Source organism: Leuciscus leuciscus (assembly GCF_965113295.1).
Source record: "Leuciscus leuciscus genome assembly, chromosome: 9".
Taxonomy (NCBI): Eukaryota; Metazoa; Chordata; class Actinopteri; order Cypriniformes; family Leuciscidae; genus Leuciscus; species Leuciscus leuciscus.
The window spans coordinates 35,030,725-35,053,091 of NC_138733.1; the positions used below are offsets into that span (position 1 = coordinate 35,030,725).

The following is a 22,367-nucleotide window of genomic DNA, read 5'->3' on the forward strand; positions in this document are numbered from 1 at the left end:
AAAATTGTATTAGCTTTTTGTGTTAACAACAAATCCAAAGAGGTCCTAATGTTAGATATTTTTTCAAGCATTTTAGAATCTGAAGTTGCATTGAATTCCTTTTTAGCATTATCAAGTTCAGTTTCAAGAAGTTTCTGTTTTGCCAATTGTCTGTGTCGCTTGCTAGACGAGTATGAAATAATCAGCCCTCTAATATATGCTTTGCAAGTTTCCCATACTAAAGATGGGCTCACTGAATCAGTAGAGTTAATTGAAAGAAACATTTTGAGTTCTGCACAAAAAAAAAGAGAGAAAAGCCGAATCCTTAAGTAAGCTTGTGTTAAAACGCCACCTTCTTGTTCGTTGTGGGACTCCCTGAACTAATAAATCTAAATATACAGCGGCATGATCTGATACCAAAATGTTACCCAGCTCACAGCAAGCGACCGATTGCAAAAACAGCTTAATAATTAGAAAATAGTCAATTCTTGTATGGCATTTGTGCGGGGCAGAATAGAAGGTAAAGTCCCTTTGTGTGGGGTTTAAAGTTCGCCAAACATCCAAATAGTCTAGTTCCTCACAGATAGCTACTAATGCCTTTGACTGCTTAGTATGAAAGGGATTTCTAACAGGCCATTTGTCCATCAAAGGGTTCATCAGGCAGTTAAAATCCCCTCCTATTATAAGTGTTTCAGAGGGATATACAGAGAATTTAACAAGGGTTGAGATGAGAAATTCAGGGGAAAAATTTGGAGGAAAATACACATTTAGCAGCGATACCTCTTCCCCATAAAGAACCCCATTAAGATAAACATATCTACCAAATCGGTCTTTGTCACTCTTTACAACATTAAAAGGGATGTTCTTATTAATAAGTATAGCAACCAGTGATGCGCGGGTCAATGTATAAACAACCCGGACCCGACCGACGTTTTCAACTAACCCGCCCGCAACTCGGACCGCAAAAAAAAAAGAAAGAAAATATTGTACCCGACCCGCTTCCTGACCCCTATTTTTTAAAAGTAGGCTAGTAAATGCATAGCAAGAAATACACATGACAAAGCCAGCACTTTGGTCATTATCTTTCATTATTTCGGCAACTTTGCTCTTTCTGTTTGTGTATTTGCGGAGCTTCCACTCCCCAGTCTTCACCTTTTCTCTTGCCGCCTCCATCTCTACCTGCAGACTGAGCTCGTGCGTCATCTTCGCGCCAGTTATTCAGCCAATAAAGTGTAGGCCTATGTATTTCATAGAAAATTGCATGTGAGCGGAGTGGAGCGGGAGCAAGCGGGCGGATCTTGGACAGAACGCAGAGCGGCATTTTTAAAAGGATGCAGCGTCGCCCTATTTCCCGCTCCAATTTCGCTCCGCGCACACCACCACGATTCTGAAGCATGCTCAGTCAAGCCTGACTCAGTCTGTTGATGACTGCAAGATGGATTCTATTTTCAGTCAAAACTCGGCTCAATAATGGAGTTCAAAAAGTAGGCTACTTCAAAAAGGAAAATAAGAAGTCATACAGGTGTAAAACTAACTATTATGTGGTAGAAGAAAACGACATCGTTTCAGTCAATAGGCCTAAAGATTAATTTTGGAATCTAAAAAGACACATCTCTCGAAAACATGCAGTGTGATATGTGAACACGCTGGGAAGAAAGCAAAAGGTTAGCAATTTGAATACGGTAACTTAAAGTGTAGCCTAAATTAAATACAGCGTAAAATGCAAACAATTGATACAAGCCCATTTAAATTTTAATCCTGCGCGCTGCGCACAAGTTCAGTTATAAGAATGTTGTCCTAATAGTTAATTTAGCCTAGGCCTACTTTTAAAACGTTTATGTATATTTATTTTATATTTTTGTTTATATAAATTTTATTTATATTATTAGGCCCATTTATTCGTTTTATTTTACAGCAGTTTGTGTGTACAATGGATATAAGCCCATTTAAATTTTAATCGTGCGCGTTGCACAAAAGTTAACTTGTCAAAATTCTGGCCTAATAGTAAATTTACTTTTAAAATTTTTATGTAGGCTATATTTTTGTTTATATAATTGTTATTCATATTATTAGGCCCATTTATTCGTTTAATTTTACAGGACTTTGTGTAGGCTATATTCCTTCTTACATATAGGCCTAATTTGTCATTTGAAATAAAACATTTCTATTTGAAAAATGTTGTTGTTGCTCATTAGTTCTTTAGGAGGTAAGGCTGTGGTCTAAGCTACAGTGATATAGGCTACATGTATATTTTTTTTCCCCTTTCTGGAGCGAGCGGGGGGCGATTTGAGTGGAGCGCGGATCAAACTGCGTTGAGCGCTGATCGAGCGATAATGAGCGGAGCGGCCTGATGTAGCTTTGAGCGGGGGAGCGGAGGGGTGGACAGTTCCGTGAGCGATGAGCGAAGATTCTCACCGCTCCACTCCGCTTATGCTCTCTATACTACTATATAAATTACAAAGGTTTAATTGGCATCTTTATTTCAAACGACCCGACCGACCGCGACCCGAATATCATTAAAAATATTTTTGGATGACTCGTAACCGCGGGTAACCGCGGGTGACCGCAGGCACCCGCTCATTTCGGATCAACCCGCGCATCACTGATAGCAACCCCTCTACTACTAGTTGTGAATGATGAAAAAAAGATTTGGCCAATCCAGTTGTGTTTTAACTTTAAATGTGCCTCATCATCCAGATGCGTTTCCTGTAGTAAAGCAATATCTACCCTTTCCTTAATAAGAACAGACATAACCCTCCTTAATTTTAGTGTTCCATGCAAATCCCTAACATTCCAAGTGCATATTCTTAATTTACTACCCAGCATTAATGTGTAGAGCAAATTTTAATGTATAGAGCAAATACAGATATATGGAACTGCTCCTCCCTTTATATAAAGTAACAGATTAAGTACTCAAATGAAAAAGAGCCTGCCCAAGCTTCAACAGTAAACATTGTAACAAATATCATCAAAAAACAAAAAGAAACAAAAACACAACAAAAAAACAGTGAACAATACTTTTACAAGGGGTATTTCCCCCATAACAAGGGGAACAATGCGCACCAACAAAGCGCCGTTCAGCGCAAAAGGCTCTTGCAAACCACAAAGAGATATGGCTACTTGATAAACACTGAACAACTCAAGAAACCATGCACTTTAACGCAACCTGTCTCACTCATTGACAGATTAGAGAGTACGAAATCAAGCAGAACTAAAATTAGGATACTTTTTCGACATACCACTAAGGCAGGCGGGAAACAAAACGATCCATAAAATTATATAAGCCTACCTAAAGCCTTCAGGTACAGTCCACCTCCATTCAAGACAAAATGTTCATTTTGTCGAGTCAATAAAGGCCAGAACTTCATCAGGGGACTCACAAACTTTAGTAACTTTACCGATGGTAACTCAGAGTTTGGTTGGGTAAAGCATGACATACTGAGCTCCCATCTGCTGTAGCTTTTGCCGCGCCGCATAGAACTCCTTTCGCTTGCGTTGAACATCAGCAGAAAAATCCTGATAGAACGATATTTTACAGCTGTTGTACATCAGATCTCCCTTTTGTGCCGCACGTCTGCTGGCATCCACAACCCGCTGCTTATCTTGAAAGTTGTGGAAGCGTACAATAAGCGGACGAGGCCTACCCCTGGCGTCGGCTTTCGACATAGAGATGCGATGAGCTCTCTCCAGTTTAAGCATCCCCGACTTTGTCTCAATGCCGAGGAACTCTGGGATCCAAGTCTGAAGAAATGCGGTCGGATTAGTTCCTTCAGCATTTTCAGGAAGGCCAATGATACGTACATTTTTCCTCCGCCCTCGATTTTCTATATCGTCCAGGTGTTCGGCGAGTGACGAAACTTGGCGCGAGAGAGACTGAAGCCGCGCGTTCGCTGTATCAACCGACGACTCGGCCTCAGCAATTCTGTTCTCGGCTTCATTAAGTCTGCCTGTCGTTTGCTCAAGTTGTTGCGAATGGGCTTGAATAGTCTGCGCAAGCGACCCAAGCCTATCGTCAATCACCTTTGTGATTTTCTCAGTCATCTCCTGTAGCGCCCTAGATAACGCTGGATCAAGTTGGCCAACATCGTCGTTCGTGTGGCAATCCTCGCTAGCTGCGTCCTCAGGTAGATCCTTTTTCTCGAGTTTCTTCGAAGGTTTCGGCATTTTCACAAAAGAATCAGGCCAGAAAGTTTCTAATGACATAGTACCTCAGGTTGCATTGCCAAAATGTATTAAATTACGCACTCAACTGAACAAATTATGAGTTTTATATTGAGTGAGGCAGGAGCATCAGCAAAAGCATCCACCTCTCATGCCACCATCTTGCCCCCCGGTCAGATGTTATAGTGCCACCAAGTGGCCAATCGTCTCTGATTGAGCTCATAAACATGTCCCTAGTTTAGCGAATATATCTCTTTCCGTTCACAAGTTATAGCCGTTTTAGTAAAAGTGGCCCCGGTCACATCGAACATTTTGATTCCCCTTAGTGACCGTGAATTGAAATTTCGAATTTTTGTCATGATTATTGACAGTCACTCTTCAGAGAATATTTCTACACTGTATTGGTTCCGATCAGGCCAAAAACCTAGGACTAGTGTGCAAAAGTAGGTTTTTGGAAAAACCCAAAATACCCAAAAATGTTCCCAGGTGACGGGCAAATCTGAGGCATGCATTTTGCATTCATCCACTACGCACTTGAACCGCTAATAATGTGGTCTAAACATCTAACATCTAAACAGAAGACTTATTTACAGATTTGTGGATTATGTATTGTATGTACAGCTCTATAAATAAAATTTGTATATGTATTTACAAAATCTCTAATTATTGCTATTAAGCATGTAAGATTAAGGACCGTGACGTCGCCCGGCATAGCGCAGCCGGGGCCCCACCCTGGAGCCAGGCCCGGGGTTGGGGCTCGTATGAGAGCGCCTGGTGGCCTGGCCTCCCCCCATGGGGTCCGGCCGGGCTCAGCCCGAAGGAGCGACGTGGGGCCGCCCTCCCGTGGGCTCACCACCCGTAGGAGGGTCCTTAAGGGGCCGGTGCATAGAGGATCGGGTGGCAGTCGAAAGAGGGGGCCTCGACGACCCGATCCCTGGACACGGAAACTAGCTCTAGGGACGTGGAATGTCACCTCGCTGGTGGGGAAGGAGCCTGAGATTGTGCATGAGGTTGAGAGGTACCGACTAGAGGTACCTCCACGCACGGCTTGGGCTCTGGAACCACACTCCTGGAGAGAGGATGGACTCTTTACCACTCTGGAGTTGCCCATGGTGAGAGGCGGCGGGCTGGTGTGGGTTTTCTTATAGCCCCCCAGCTCAGCCGCCATGTGTTGGAGTTCACCCCGGTGAACGAGAGGGTTGCTTCCCTGTGCCTTCGGGTCGGGGATAGGTCTCTCACTGTCGTGTGCGCCTACGGGCCAAACGGCAGTGTAGAGTACCCGGCCTTCTTGGGGTCCCTGGGAGGGGTGCTGGAAAGTGCTCAGACTGGGGACTCTGGTCGTTCTACTGGGGGACTTCAACGCCCACGTGGGCAGCGACAATGACATCTGGAGAGGAACGGCCCCCCTGATCTGAACCCGAGCGGTGTTCTGCTATTGGACTTCTGTGCTAGTTACAGCTTGTCCATAACGAACACCATGTTCAAGCATAAGGGTGTCCATCAGTGCACGTGGCACCAGGACACCCTAGGCCAGAGGTCGATGATCGATTTTGTTGTCGTTTCATCTGGCCTCCGGCCGTATGTCTTGGACACTCGGGTGAAGAGAGGGGCGGAGTCTCCTGTCAGAGAGATCTTCAACTTCCACCTCCGGCGGAGCTTCGACCGAATCCCGAGGGAGTCTGGAGATATTGAGTCTGAGTGGACCATGTTCTCCACCTCCATTGTCGACACGGTCACTCGGAGCTTGTCGAGGCGGCAATCCCCGAACCCGGTGGTGGACACCGGAAGTAAGGGATGCCATAAAGCTGAAGAAGGAGTCCTATCGGGCCTGGCTGGCTTGTGGGACTCCTGAGGCAGCTGACGGGTACCGGCAGGCCAAGCTGACGGGTACCGGCAGGCCAAGCGGACTGCAGCCCGGGTGGTTGTTGAGGCAAAAAATCGGGCTTGGAAAGAGTTCGGTGAGGCCATGGAGAAGGACTATCGATTGGCCTCGAAGAGATTCTGGCAAACCGTCCGGCGCCTCAGGAGGGGGAAGCAGTGCCCTACCAACACTGTTTACAGTGGAGATGGGCAGCTGTTGACCTCAACTGGGGATGTCGTTGAACGGTGGAAGGAATACTTCGAGGATCTCCTCAATCCCACCGACACGTCTTCCATTGAGGAAGCAGAGGCTGGGGGCTCGAAGGTGGACTCGTCCATCACCCAAGCTGAAGTCTCTGAGGTAGTTAAGAAGCTCCTCGGTGGCAATGCAGCAGGGGTGGATGAGATCCGCCCTGAGTACCTCAAGTCTCTGGATGTTGTGGGGCTGTCTTGGCTGACACGCCTCTGCAGCATCGCGTGGCGGTCGGGGACAGTACCTTTGGGCTGGCAGACCGGGGTGGTGGTCCCTCTTTTTATGAAGGGGGACCGGAGGGTGTGTTCCAACTACAGGGGGATCACACTTCTCAGCCTCCCCAGAAAAGTCTATGCCAGGGTAATGGAGAGGAGAATACGGCCGATAGTAGAACCTTGGATTCAGGAGGAACAGTGCGGTTTTCGTCCCGGTCGTGGAACACTGGACCAGCTCTATACCCTCTCCAGGGTGCTGGAGGGTTCATGGGAGTTTGCCCAACCAATCCACATGTGCTTTGTGGATTTGGAGAAGGCATTTGACCGTGTCCCTCGCGGCATCCTGTGGAGGATGCTCTGGGAGTATGGGGTCAGGGGCCCTTTGCTAAGGGCTGTCCGGTCCCTGTACGACCGGAGCAGGAGCTTGGTTCGCATTGCCGGCAATAAGTCAGACTTTTTCCCTGTGCATGCTGGACTCCGGCAGGACTGCCCTTTGTCGCCGGTTCTGTTCATAACTTTTATGGACAGAATTTCTAGGCGCAGCCAGGGGCCGGAGGGTGTCAGGTTTGGGGACCACACGATTTCGACTCTGCTCTTTGCGGATGATGTTGTCGTGCTGGCCCCATCAGACCAGGAGCTTCAGCGTTCACTGGGGCGGTTTGCAGCCGAGTGTGAAGCGGCTGGAATGAGAATCAGCACCTCCAAATCCGAGGCCATGGTTCTCAGTCGGAAAAGGGTGGCTTGCCCACTTCAGGTTGGTGGAGAGTTCCTGCCTCAAGTGGAGGAGTTCAAGTATCTTGGGGTCTTGTCCACGAGTGAGGGAAGGATGGAACGGGAGATTGACAGACGGATCGGTGCAGCTTCTGCAGTAATGCGGTCGATGTACCGGTCTGTCGTGGTGAAGAAAGAGCTGAGCCGCAAGGCGAAGCTCTCGATTTACCGGTCAATCTACGTCCCTACTCTCACCTATGGTCATGAGCTGTGGGTCATGACCAAAAGTACAAGATGCCAGATACAGGCGGCCGAAATGAGCTTTCTCCGCTGGGTTTCTGGGCGATCCCTTAGAGATAGGGTGAGAAGCTCGGTCACTCGGGAGGAGCTCAGAGTAGAGCCGCTGCTCCTTTACATCAAGAGGGGTCAGCTGAGGTGGCTCGGGCATCTGTTTCGGATGCCTCCAGGACGCCTTCCCGGGAAGGTGTTCCGGGCGCGTCCCACCGGGAGGAGGCCCCGGGGAAGACCTAGGACATGCTGGAGGGACTATGTCTCCCAGCTGGCCTGGGAACACCTCGGTGTCCCCCCGGAAGGGCTGGAGGAAATGTCTAGGGAGAGGGAAGTCTGGGCATCTCTGCTTAGACTGCTGCCCCCGCGACCCGGTCCCGGATAAGCGGAAGAAGATGGTATGGTATGGTATGGTATTGCTTCTCTCTCAAGTACTGAGAATGAATTATACAAACAGGTGGTAATTGCTGTGTTAGCTGTTTAAACTAGAGATAGCATGGGGGAAAAACTGTTTTTGTGCCTAGATGTTCTAGTGCACAGAGATCTGTAACATCTGCCTGACGGCAAAAGTGCAAACAGATTGTGGCTGGGGTGAGAGGGGTCTGTGATGATGTTACCTGCCCGTTTCTTCACTCTGGCGTTGTACAAGTCCTGAAGGTTGGGCAGGTGCACACCAATTATCCTTTCAGCTGTCCTAATAGTCCGTTGCAGTCTTCTTATATCTGATTTGCTGGCTGACCCAAACCAGACAGTTATAGAAGTGCACAGAACCGACTCAATGACAGCTGAGTAAAACTGAGTCATCTGCGACTGTGGCAGAAGTACAACCTCTGTTGGGCCTTTTTGACAATATGGAGTCAGTGCGAGTGTCACTTCAGGTCCTGAGAGATAGTGGTGCCCAGGAACCTGAATGACTCCACTGCTTCCACAGTGCTGTTCCTGATGGTGAGTGGGGGAGTGCTGGGGATTTTCTCCTGAAGTCTATTATCATCTCCAAAGTTTTAAATGTGTTCAGCTCCAGGTTATTATTACTGCACCAGCCAGCCAGCAGCTCAACCTCTTGTCTGTAAGCGGACTCATCACCATCCTGGATGAGGCCGATGACTGTGGTGCTGTCTGCAAACTTTAAGAGCTTGACAGAGGGCTCTTCTGATGTCAACACCATGCCTCCGGGCTGCCTGCACAGTCCCCTCAGACGAGAAGTGGATGAAATGTTCTCTAGGCGCCCCTTATATACTTCCTGATTGCATCAGTATGATGTCATAGGCTGTTGCTGGCCAATACGATTGCCATGATTTGACAGTTGCTTCAGATACCAGTCACGCTGAGGCGTTCATTATTCGTCTTGGTCCCGGTTTACTAAACTGCTTGTTATATTGACACCTAATTGAATCATTTAAAATCTAGATTTTAAGATTATTGGCTTCTTATGATAAATGCCTTACATGTGACTCTAATGAAAATTCTGGAATAAAAATATATTCTAACAATAAATTTACAGAGACAATGCATCTTGCAGACTAAATAAATAAATTAATAAATACAATGTGAAATATATAATGAGGTTATTTTACAATTGGTACACTTTTACAAAAAGTACACACATTAAGCACTTCACTGAAGGGGATTTTTATTTCCAATAATTAATAATATAATGTGATCAAAATGTATATAATGAAGTGCTCATTTGCATATTACTTAAAAGACGTGTAGTATAGACAGACATATATATATATATAACATTCTCAAGAGACCTTTTTAAAAGTACTGTTAGTGTTCACAAACAACACAATTAGCATGAAAATAGTCTCCATATATATATATATATATATATATATATATATATATATATATATATATATATATATCACCAGATCAACCTTTCACAACACTGTCAAACTAACAAAAAGAGATTGTGGTAAGATTTGAATGATTTCATTGCTTGCGTCTGAAATAGGACTGAATAGCTGACTATCTGAATGATTATTTTTTTTAATGATCTAACTTTTAATTTCAAATGTACTTTATTATCATGTAAATAATGATATCACTAAGACAGCGTCTCATTCCAGATGCAGCCACCACTACAGAATGAATCCATTGACTTAGTGTTTACACTCTCTGGACTAAATTAAACGATGAGGAAAAGATTTGTGTTTTTTTTTTTCTTTGACTGCAATGTATTATCCATTAATTGTGTTGTGTAATGTAACCATCATTTACACTGTAATCTCACATAAGAAGCTTCATCAGCCGATGTATGTCTTTATATGTAATTTGTGTGTAAATGGACTTTTTGGCACTGGTGGATTCTACCCTAAATTCATGTATGATTTATTATCCCAGTGTCATGTGATTTCTTATGCTGGATGTTTGATTCAGATATTTGTCATTTATTCATCTGTTCTGTGTGACGTTTCAACATTAACAGTGATGGCATATGGCAGGTGTGTAGCAATATGTAGACCACTTGAGTATCATTCAGTAATGACCAATCAGAGGATTCTTGAATGTATCATTTTCTGCTGGCTTTCTCCATTTTTTTGCATGTGTGTTGGAATTGTATTAACATCAAGACTAACATTATGTGGCTCTAGTATTGAAAAGCTATATTGTGAAAATTGGTCAGTTGTTAAACTTTCCTGTTTTTCTACAACAGTAAATAATGTGACTGGGTATGTAATAATTTGTATATATTTTGGACATGCAATATTGATATTTAGCTCATACATTTACTTAGTTGAAAAATGCATAAAGTCAATAGAGGGCAGGCACAAATTCATACAAACATGTGTGCCACATCTTCTTGCATTGCTCAATGTGACTGTTGCTTTGCTGTTTGATGTGCTGTACACTCGTTATGGTTCAAAGAGTTTGCCACAAGATTTGAGTAATTTCATGGCCCTGGAATTCTTACTCATACCACCCATTTTAAACCCCCTCATTTATGGACTAAATCTGACAAGACTACGGAAGGAAGTCATGAGACTGCTTTTCAAAAAAGAAATGGAAATATCTGATTGAATATTACTTGGTCACATACAAAGATTTTTTATTTTTAAAAAAAATTTTTTTTATCCTAGACATTCTAACACTATGGAAATTGTTTTATTGAAATGGACAACATAAAAATTGTGATAGCTAGTTTTTTTTTTAGCCATATTACATATACATATATACATAAACATATACATATAATTGTTTTTTTTTTCTTCTGAAAACATTAAATGATGCAGGCTTACACTTGAGTGTGAATTTCAAATTTCAGATTTGTATGTTCCTTTGATGTAATTTAACTGTCATACACTGATTGTGCTTGTGACACTGATTGTCCATTCATGCACTGATTGAATGGAGCTATCAAAGCAGCACAAGTCTTAATTGTGTCCATGACAGGTAGAGTCCCATAGTCATTAAATATAAACACACATTTCTTAAGAGGAGTTAAAAATGGACAAGGGAACATGTTAAACCATTTAAAACGTACTCGGTTACTAACGTAACCTCGGTTCTCTCTAGAAGAGGGAACGAGTACTGCGTAAGATATCTTACGCTGGGGGAAAATCCTTTTCCGTGAGATATTGAAGCCAAAAATTATCCTTAATTTTGTAATAATGCAAAACGCGTTGCAGCAGCAATGCAGACATAGGCGAGACAGCTCGCGCGCCTATTGGCTGCTCTGCGGCAACTGCAGCAGCCTATCGAGCGAGGCCTGGCGTGACGTCAGACCCAATCAGGGCACTTTGCGCCCGCTGCGTCACGTCCCGCCGAAATGGGCGTGGTCTAGGCCTATAAATATCGCTCGCAGGCAGCTATTATCTGGTTTTTCATCATCGAAGCAACCAGAGCGTGTGCATGCACGGCAAGATACGCAGTACTCATTCCCTCTTCTAGAGAGAACCGAGGTTACGTTAGTAACCGAGTACGTTCTCTTACGAGAGGTCTCTCGTACTGCGTAAGATATCTTACGCTAGGGGACCCAATGTAAAACGCAGTGCATGCTGAGATCTGACACCAAAGACCCAAGGGCGAAAGCCCGGGGTACATATAGTGCACAATCACTCAGGGAACTCACAGGGAGTCCGGGAAGAGGGAGGGGTGCAGCCTCACTTTTCCACATAAAGTAGCGTCGATGGGACGCGAATTTCATCATACAGACAGGGCGGGGTACGGCCTGAACTGATGGGGAAAATGTGGGTCTTACACAGTTTGCCCAGCTTTATACTGTCGAACATTGAGCTGTGCTCAGCAGACGCAGCATTCTGAGCTGATCGCATCAGGTCAGATAATACTGGTAGTTTAGACCGACAGCAGCCTGGCCTGCAGGGCGGGAACCTCTAGGTTATAAAACCTTATAAATGTAGACGGGGAGGCCCAGCCTGCCGCCATACAAATATCTTGCAAGGCAATCCCACTTGACCAGGCCCACGAAGAGGCCATGCCTCTCGTGGAGTGCGCTCTGACACCCAAAGGGCACTGCATGCCCTTGGAGGCGTATGCCAGCGCTATAGCATCAACTATCCATCTGGATAGGCTCTGTTTCGACGCGGCTAGTCCCTTAGAACGTCCGCTAAACGAAACAAAGAGCTGTTCCGTCTGTCTGAAAACAGACGAGCGAGACACATAAGCTCGTAATGCCCTGACTGGGCAAAGGAGGCTCGCGTCTCTTTCCTCATCAGGGACCGGTAGGGCTGACAGGGAGATAACCTGCGCCCTAAACGGTGTGTTGAGGGATTTTGGAACATAACCGTGCTTAGGTTTGAGTATAACTTTTGAGTCATTGGGCCCAAACTCCATGCACGCCGCGCTCACAGAGAGCGCGTGCAGATCCCCTATGCGCTTCACTGAAGCGAGAGCCAGCAAAAACACCGTCTTGAAAGACAGGTGTTTCAAATCGATTGACCGTAAAGGCTCAAATGGCGCACCTTTCATGGCTTCCAGAACCGTAGAAAGGTCCCATACGGGGACTGAGGGAGGTCTGGGAGGATTCAGTCTCTTAGCTCCTCTAAGGAAGCGGATGACTAAATCGTTCCTTGCTATTGACTGACCAAGCGTTGTTTCTGAGAACGCTGCTATAGCCGCCACATAAACTTTGAGCGTGGAGGGGGCCCTGCCCCCATCCAACAGCTCTTGTAGGAAGGAAAGCACCTCCGTCACATCACAGTTTGTGGGTGACACACCACGGGCTGTGCACCAGCCCGAAAACACTGACCATTTCGAAGAATAGAGTCGTCTTGTAGACGGAGCTCTAGCCTGCGTGATCGTGTTTAATACTCCTTTAGGGAGTCCAACATGTACCCGTTGATGGCCCAGACATGAAGGGACCATAGTTCCGGGTGAGGATGCCAGATCGAGCCGCGGGCCTGTGAGAGGAGATCTCTCCTCATTGGTACTGGCCACGGGGCAGTACTTGCTAACTGCATCACGGCTGGGAACCAAGGTTGGTTTTTCCAGAACGGTGCTACCAGCAGTACTGAGCATCCTTCTTCCCTGATCCGTTCTATCACCTGAGGCAGGAGAGAGACGGGGGGAAAAGCATAGAGCGGGCGGCGGGGCCACACATGGGCCAGCGCGCTCCTGCTCTTGGAGAAAAATTCTTGACAGTGAGCGTTTTCTTGAGACGCAAACAGGTCCACTTCCGCTCTGCCGAATTTCTTCCACAGCAGTTGGACTGTCTGTGGGTGTAGAGACCACTCGCCTGCCGGAACATTGTTCCTGGACAGTCTGTCCGGTCCTATATTCAAGATCCCTGGCACGTGCGCTGCTCTGAGCGAGCGCAGGTTGCACTGAGCCCATACCAGGAGGCGTTCTGCCAGCCTGTACAGTTTCTCGGATCTGATGCCGCCCTGGCGATTTATGTAGGACACCACAGACATGTTGTCCGAACGGACCAAGACGTGGTGACCTTTTATTTGGGGACAAAAACGCGTCAGCGCGTTGTCTACTGCCAGCATTTCGAGGAAGTTTATGTACAGGAGCTTCTCCCGTTCTGACCACTGGCCGAAGAACGGTCTGCCCTCGAGCAGCGCTCCCCATCCCGAGGTGGACGCGTCCGTGGACACCACTTTCACCCTCGAGGAAGTCCCCAGGCTTACACCTGATTGGTACCAGTCGTTCGCTTTCCAGGGTTTCAGAGCTGAAACGCATTTCTGATTGACCCTGAGGCGAAGCAAACCGGGTGCCCACGCTTCGCGTGGGACTCGCGCTTTCAGCCAAAACTGCAGCGGGCGCATGCGGAGCAGACCCAGCTGGAGCACTGACGATGCTGAGGCCATGAGACCTAGCATCTTCTGAAATCTCTTGAGCGGGACAGACGCGCCGCAGCGAAAAGAGTTCGCTGTGCGTCGAATGTCTACCGCGCGCTGTTGTGATAGTCGCGCTATCATGGATAGTGAGTCCAGTTCTGTGCCCAGGAAAGATATTTTCTGACTGGGTGACAGGGAGCTCTTCGCCCAATTGACACTCAGACCCAAATCCTCGAGGTGATCGAGTAAAATGGTCGTGTGTTCTATGAGCACTGCGCGAGATTGCGCTAGAATCAGCCAATCGTCCAAATAGTTCAGCACTCGCATGCCTCTCATTCTGAGGGGTGCGAGCGCCGCATCCATGCACTTCGTACTGATATGCCTGGCCCTCGAAGGCGAATCTCAAATATCGCCTGTGACGTGACGCTATCTGTATTTGAAAATATGCGTCTTTCAGATCTATTGACACAAACCAATCTCCTTGGCGAATCTGCACAAGGATTTGCCTGGTCGTGAGCATCCTGAACTGTCGCTTCACAAGCACTTTGTTCAGTTGCCTTAGATCTAGTATGGGTCTGAGACCCCCGTCTTTTTTCGGTACCAGGAAGTATCTGCTGTATAGCCCTCCTTCGCTCTGATCTTGAGAGAGAGGCTCTATGGCCCCTTTGCTCGATAGTTTCGTCACTTCGGCTCGAAGTAGATGTGCTACTTCTGTTTTTACCGTGGTCTCGACGCGCGCCACATAGCGGCGAGGGCGTCGGCGAAACTGCAGCGAATAGCCTCTTTCTATAATGTTCAGCACCCACTTCGAAACCCCGGGTAGCTTTGCCCATGCGTCTGCATGGATAGCTAGGGGTTGAATACGAAGCGCGCTCCGCTCGCTCAGCGATGGAGAAGCTTCGGTGTGCTGTAACACAAGCGTGTCGCTCGTGACATTTGAGGCATGGGGCGCGCTGATGACAGCGGGCAGATTGCCCGCGCTCGACTCCTCTGCGGTGTTTAACCGCGAGGGGGAGGGCTGGGCGGTTCCCGTGGGAACTGTCATGTCTATGTGTGGATGTGGGCGCGGGACAGCGGGCACATTTATCACACCGAAAGCATCGTTCGCTTGCGTGAAGCGAGTGCACGTTGGTTTCGTTTTTACAGAAACCGTGAGACATGCATAACGTGGTGTTAGTGGGCACTGGGTAGTGGGCACGTTCACCATGTTTGAAGCGCAACCGATCTGAGTCGGTTTTATGTGCGCGAGCCCTGTGTGACAGGCTGTGCTTGTGTGTAGGGATGGGCACTGGGCAGTGGGCATTCTTACTACACATGAAACACCATCGGCCGTGGCCGGGACACCAGAAAATACACTCTTTTGGGGATTTATCTGGGTAGCCGTGAAAACGGCATTTGTGTGCAGGCAAGCGGGTGACAGAACCGACTTGTTGGCTGCAGAAAACACTGGAACAGTCACATTTTCTGGAACTGGACGAGCGAATAGCTTTGGTGTGAGTCCGGCTGCAGCGGGACTGGAACACCGTCGTTTTCCTAGCTGTGCTAGGACGACTTCGGGGCCTCGGGCTTCACCGTGATCTTAGGTCGCGAGCCACGTCCTGCGGGGCGGCGACCGGATGAGCGGGAGCGCGGTCTCGCGCTTCTGGCCTGGCGGCGCTCTGAAGTGGAGGCAGTGGACGGTGGCTGTGGCTGTGAGCTTTGAGCAGACGGTTTCGCACGGCCTGCTGCAGAGCTGGAGCGCTTCGGGAGGAAGTGCTTCATAGCCTGAGACGCTTTCTGTACCTCTGCGAATCTCCCGCGAAATCCTTGACGGAGGATCCAAAGAGGCCTGTGGCGGAAAGCGGGGCGTCGAGGAACGCGGTGCGTTCAGACTCGGCCATTTCCGAGAGCGTCAGCCAGAGATGTCTCTCAGACACGGTGAGAGAAGCCATAGTCCGTCCAATGGCTTGTGCTGTGGACTTAGTAGCACGAAGAGCGAGGTCCGTGGCACTCCTTAAGTCCGGCACACAGATCGCGTCAGGTCCTTCCTCATCCAGCTTACGGAGGAGATCGGCCTGGAAGATCTGGAGCGTTGCCATGGTGTGCAACGCTGACGCAGCTTGCCCGGCGGCGGAGAAAGCGCGGCGGAGCAGGCTTGACGTCGTGCGGCAAGCTTTAGAGGGTAGGGCCGGCTTAGCACGCCGTCCAGCGGAGGGCGGGCATAAGTGGGCCGCTATCGCCTCTTCAACCGGCGGCAGCGAGAGGTATCCTTTGTTCTTGGCATCGTCAACAGCGGAGAATGCCAAAGAAACAGCAGGGCGCACTCTAGCAGAATAGGGGGCGCTCCAGGACTTGGCGACTTCTTCGTGTAACTCAGGAAGAAAGGGCGCCGGTCTGGACGCAGGCTAAGCGCGCTCCCCAGGCAGGAAAAATCCATCCAGCCGGTTGTGAGCGGGCTGCTCAGGCGAAGACCACTCGAGGCCGAGGCTCGCCGCGGCCTGTGCGAGTACTCGCATGAGTTCCGTCTCAATGGAAGCTCTCTTGCCTGACGACGTGCGGGCAGGGGGTGCGGGGTCCTCAGAGCCCGCCCAATCCTCACTGCCTGACGCCAGGATAGAGCAGGAATCATCCTCTCCCACAGGGCTTCCTCATCCGCGATATCAACGGAAGCGGCGGCAGACGGCGGCCGCTGTCCGTCAGGAAGCGAAACAGAAGAAGCCGGGGAAGCAAGCGGGCGAACCGGCAAGCTTTGGCGGCTGAGGGAGGGTTCCGGGGCCCGCTGGGCACGGCGCTTTTTACGGCGCGACGCCGCGGCGGGCGGGGGAGCAGTCTCGGTGAAGACGGCTAGGCGAGTCCTCAGAGTCGCCATTGCCATCAGCTCGCAGTGAGGGCATCCGCCGTCAGCGAGCGCGAGAGCTGCATGTTCCTCACCCAGGCAGGAAACGCAGATCACGTGGCGGTCCCCGTCGCTGAGTGTGGCTCTGCACGAGCCGCAGGAAGGCATCTTTAAAAAGACGCTAGCTCTTTTAGAATGTGTGTCGCGGCGGCGACACACACACACAGAAATACAGTGTAATAAAAGAGAAGGATATAAGCGCCGGAAAGCGCAGCAGGAAGGCAGGAAGGCGGCGCGGCCAGCGACTTCAGTGACTCGTCCCGCTGAAGGTGCTCTCTGTCGACGGCGCGGCTTCTAATCCAGCTCCAGCGATGCGTGTGCTTCGCTTTAAGGATGAAAAATCAGATAATAGCTGCCTGCGAGCGATATTTATAGGCCTAGACCACGCCCATTTCGGCGGGACGTGACGCAGCGGGCGCGAAGTGCCCTGATTGGGTCTGACGTCACGCCAGGCCTCGCTCGATAGGCTGCTGCAGTTGCCGCAGAGCAGCCAATAGGCGCGCGAGCTGTCTCGCCTATGTCTGCATTGCTGCTGCAACGCGTTTTGCATTATTACAAAATTAAGGATAATTTTTGGCTTCAATATCTCGCGGAAAAGGATTTTCCCCCAGCGTAAGATATCTTACGCAGTACGAGAGACCTCTCGTAAGAGAACTCTGATGTTTGTCAATGTTCGCTATGGCCATCAACTCTTTATTCTATCTACAAATGTTACCCCCTGACTTCAGCACAATGCACTTTCACACCTTATTTCTTTCCCAGGGACTTCTGAAACTAGCACTTGACTGACATTCACTGTCATTGTAATCCTGTAAATTAAAATCCCACTGAAACATTTAACATAAACATTTAACTGAAATATTTGGTAACACTTTATTTTACAGTGGTTTTGTTACACATTACATGCAGTTATTTACTTAAATTTTATGCAACTAACACTAAACCACACACTAATCCCAACTAACAATATAGCAAGTACATTTTGTTAATTAATATGACTCTTAATTGTATAATTACAGTCAGGACACATCAAAAAGTATGTGCCATGTGTGTGTGTCTCTTGGACAGAAAAATGCAATATACATTTATAAAGCAATATAAATACATATAAATCAAAAACACTGACACAAACAATTAAGCAAAAGCAAAGCTAGCATGAGAACATGCATTTTGAGTCATTTTTATAAATGACTCAAAATGCATGTTCTCATGCTAGCTTTGGTTATGCTTAATTGTACTTTAATAAAATTATTATATTATATTATATTATATGTACTTTAATACAATTTAATAAAATTAAAGTAAATAACTGCATGTAATGTGTAACAAAACCACTGTAAAATAAATACTTTCAGCAGCAGGAAGACAACCTTGCTGTGATAGACAAGCATAGCTGTTCGACCATAGCAAAATAGAAATAATTGCATGCAGCATGCATGCTTGCTAAGGTGGTTGCTGGGAGTTATTTTCATCTCTATCATCCTGCAACATTATATCCTTTGTTAAAATCACACATAGTGCAGTTCTAATTAAATAAGCCATATTGGCACATAAGGCTCAGGCACATAGCAGGATTAATAGTTCTACCAGAAAGACTTGGGAGAATAGATATTGTAACAAGCATGCATTTATTAGTGATCCAGCAAGCAATATATGCAATAAGTATTTGGCTTAGGCCCCGTCCGTAACTCGCGATCCGAGGGTACGGATTCAGCATTTCCTGCCTGAAGATGAAGGCAGGGGCGCATCCGACCCCCCGTGAGGTATTGGAAGGGACCATCCTGGTGGTGGTGGGGAGGTTGGAGGGGAAGGGACCATCCTGCGGTGATAGAGAAGATGGAGGAAAAACCATCTTAGTGGTGGTGGGGTGGATGGTGGTGAGTGGAAGCGTTCAGCATCTGCGAACTCAGACAAGTGTAAGTACAGGTCCTTTATACTTCTAGTATTAGAACATGATTGGATAGATGAGAAGGTAATAATTGACGCAACAATTGAGTCTTCCCGGCAGAACTTACGCTAAAGCTTCCATTTACACAAACCTAAGGGTATGGCAACCAGGTTCACATTGCTAAAGTAACTAGTTAAATAACTCTGGGCTTCACTGGCCCAGATACACATAAGTCAAGCCACTAGATGTTAAAGTCCCCGTGAACCGGACATTGCAAACGACTTTTCTCCAGTGTTGTGACCAGGGTTTGAAATTAACTTTTTCACTCACCAGCCAATTTGGCTTATACATTTTTAAGTTATCGGCCATTCAGAACTACTAGCCAAAAAAAAGAAAGAAAAGAAGAACCAGATTAACTACGACGGCTTATATTTGTTATGAGGTGTATTACTGAATATAAATTACATACATTATGATATATTAGTAAATATATTGTCACATTTTTCCAACTATGAAAAGCGGCAATTCCTTATGTATTATTCAATATATTGTAACATATTAACAGAATATATTATATTGTATATTTTCAAATATACGGTTAAACCATTTAATATATTGATCATTCATATATGGGAAATATATTTTCGTTCCGTAAGGGATGTGTTTTGCTGGGCCTGCTTTGCTGAATGGTTTAACATCTAGAGGCTTGACTTATGCGTATCTGGGCTAGCGAAGCCCAGAGTTATTTGTTACTTTAGCAATGTGAACCTGGGTGCCATACCCTTAGGTTTGTTTAACAATTGACCTAAACCTGTTATGTGCCTGAACCATATGTGCAAATATGGCTCAAACTTATCTAATTGGAACGTGCACTATGCAAGGTTACATCACAGCCAGGTTGTCTTCCTGCTGCTTCTGTTGATGCTGCTGTTGTTTTTAATGACTCAAAATGCATGTTCCCTTTCAAGGGAACTCGAGCTGCGTCGAGACGCGGTGGGAACGCCCTGCGTGATTGCGTTGTGAAGCACGTGTATAATCAGTCCAATGGAAAGACGAGACGTCATAGGCGGGTGACGTCATCGACCAGGAAACTATAAGGCAGCCCCGCTGACACAGATCGCGTCAGCTTCTGTGCCTTCAGCAAGCGATCTGTGTATTCTGTCCTTGTCATATTTATTGTTGTCTGTCAAGTTGCAATATATATATATATATATATATATATATTATGGCAAAAGAGAGCAAGCAAGCGTTGTGTTGTTCCCTGCCCACGTTATATCACGGGTGGGGACACACACTTCAGCTTTGTGTTGCTTGTTTGGGAGTGGAGCATGCCAACAGTCAGTTCTCGAGGGGGCTGACTGTGAGCATTGCGAGAAGCTGTCCGTGAGGACGCTCCGCTCCCGCCGGCCGTTCTTCGAGGAGGACGGTTCGGTGCGCGCTCCCCGAGGCGCGGGTCCCGCTGCTGCCGAGGCACGGTGTCGACGCGCATTTTGGGGATCGCAAATGGATCGAACAGCGGGTTTCCACGCTGCCAGAAATTCTACTAGGGGAACCAGTCTCTCGAGACTGGCCTCTGGATTTGGTTGAACAGTCACTTTGGTGCCCTGAAGCGGCAAACCGGCAGGGAACAACCGAACTGACCATTCTACGCCCCTCCTCGGAGGATCGTATGGGGACGCTGACACCTCGGTGCCCTGAACGGAGAACCGGCAGGGAACAACCGAACTGGCAGCGCTGCGACCCTCCTCAGAGAGTCGCACCCCAGAGGGTGCCGAGGAGAAACGATTTCTCAAAACCGTCCCTGCCCCGGAGGAACCTTCAGAAGCCTGATAGCCTCAGCGTCAGGACTTCTTGTCTAAGTTTTATTAGAGATAACGACAGTCCTCAGATCTTGCCTACCTCTAACTAGCGTTGTTCCTACGACCCTCGGAGGAGGATCGTTGGAAAAAGCAGGCACCTCAGCGCCCTGAAACGGCGAACCGACAGGGAAACCGAACTGACTGCTCTACGTCCCTCCTCAGAGGATCGTTTGGGGACGCTGACACCTCGGTGTCCTGAAACGGCGAACCGGCAGGAAAACCGAACAGCCAGCGTTGCGACCCTCCTCAGAGAGTCGCACCCCAGAGGGCGCCGAGGAGAAACGATTTCTCAAAACCGTCCCTACCCCGGAGGGGACCACCCTCAGAAGCCTGCAGCCTCGGCGTCAGGGCTTCTTCCATTTTTAGCTATTTTAGAGATAAAACAGTCCTCAGATCTTGCATATCTCTAACTGGCTAGACTGTGACCGCCACCCAGGTCCCCATCGATTGTGGATGAGCCCGAATGGCGAATCCTTGTTTTGCCGCACTCTATGCTGCGAGGAGCTTAAGTATGCTGAGACTGCTCCCGCCCAGCAGTCTCAGGAACGTTAGATCGGTGAGGAAGAAACCTTTGGAACGCCGCTGAAGAGTTTATTTCTTCGTTTTTTTGAAAGCGGAGCGTCCAGAAGAAAAGACATATTTTATCTTAATTTTTCTTTACATCAGAAAAACTATATATATATATATATATAAATATATCACTCCGTGGCCACCAGCAGGAAACAACCGAACTGGCAGCGCTGCGACCCTCCTCAGAGAGTCACCACCCAGAGGACGCCGAGGAGAAATTATTTCTCGAAACCGTCCCTCCCCGGTATAGTTTATCTGTTGCGCGACGCAATTCTCGAATAGCGTCAGTGCTGTTACATCCTCACATTCATCCATGCTTATATACTTTACCTACCAGTGCTGCCTAATAATATTTATCTATTATTTATGGTGGATGGTGGGTAACGTTGGGGATATGATGACGCCAACACGGGAGAGAGATAGCTCGCAAGCGTCTCTTTAACCCGAGGCACTGTCATACCATGATACTTAATACCCATAACATTACTATAGTAGAAGTTTAGGGATAAAAACACATAAACAGAAACCGGTTTATTTCACAATCTCGACACCTCAGTGTGGAGATAGGGAAAAAACGGCACTCCCCGACGAGGAGGCTGAGATATAGAGTTTTCCTTATATTTTCACTCTCATATATATTCGGCTGGCCAGTAATATTTAACTTAGCAACAGCACTATATAAAACCTCCTTTTATAAGCTCCTCTTTATTCAACAGAGTTATGAGCTGACTTATTTATTTATTGAAAACTCATAAACATCTGCCTTATTTTGATTTTTTTTTTTTTTTTTTTAACAAAAACACTAACGATACCAATTCCTCGGAACTGGAAATCACAGCATGAGTGCCTCATCCCGGGGAGGAGAAACCGCAGAGCGTGCTTCTCCCCGAGATAAGGCACTGGATCGAGCAGGTGTTTGTTAGAACCATTTGCGATCCCCAAGATGTGCGTCAACGCCGTGCCTCGGCAGCAGCGGGACCCGCGCCTCGGGGCGCGCGCACCGAACCGTCCTCCTCGAAGAACGAACGGGGGGAGCGGAGCGTCCTCACGGACAGCTTCTCGCAATGCTCACAGTCAGCCCCCTCGAAAACTGACTGTTGGCATGCTCCACTCCCAAACAAGCAACACAAAGCTGAAGTGTGTGTCCCCACCCGTGATATAACGTGGGGAGGGAACAACACAACGCTTGCTTGCTCTCTTTTGACATAATATATATATTGCAACTTGACAGACAACAATAAATATGACAAGGACAGAATACACAGATCGCTTGCTGAAGGCACAGAAGCTAACGCGATCTGTGTCAGCGGGGCTGCCTTATAGTTTCCTGGTCGATGACGTCACCCGCCTATGATGTCTCGTCTTTCCATTGGACTGATTATACACGTGCTTCACGACGCAATCACGAAGGGCGTTGAAAGGGAACTCTATATCTCAGCCTCCTCGTCAGGGAATGCAGTTTT

At 47.6% G+C, this 22,367-nt stretch overlaps 2 protein-coding genes and 2 long non-coding RNA genes across 4 annotated transcripts in view; 3 read left to right on the plus strand and 1 right to left on the minus strand.

Annotated features, from left to right (window-relative positions):
* The window catches only part of LOC309505828 (olfactory receptor 52D1-like), a gene marked incomplete at both ends in the record, with an annotated part of 227,415 nt that overhangs the window by 39,945 nt on the left and 165,103 nt on the right, over positions 1-22,367 (plus strand). The gene's annotated exons all lie outside the window — the stretch shown is intronic.
* Positions 1-22,367, minus strand: part of LOC309506815 — a 99,988-nt gene that overhangs the window by 8,319 nt on the left and 69,302 nt on the right. The window lies entirely within an intron of this gene.
* LOC309506813 overlaps positions 1-22,367 on the plus strand; it is a 186,835-nt gene that overhangs the window by 8,233 nt on the left and 156,235 nt on the right. The window lies entirely within an intron of this gene.
* Positions 9,540-10,491, plus strand: LOC309505829 (olfactory receptor 6N1-like; the record flags this gene model as incomplete). Its single annotated transcript, XM_082179285.1, is given in 3 exon segments — positions 9,540-9,599; positions 9,603-9,628; positions 9,630-10,491. Coding segments are annotated over 3 exon segments (948 nt in total).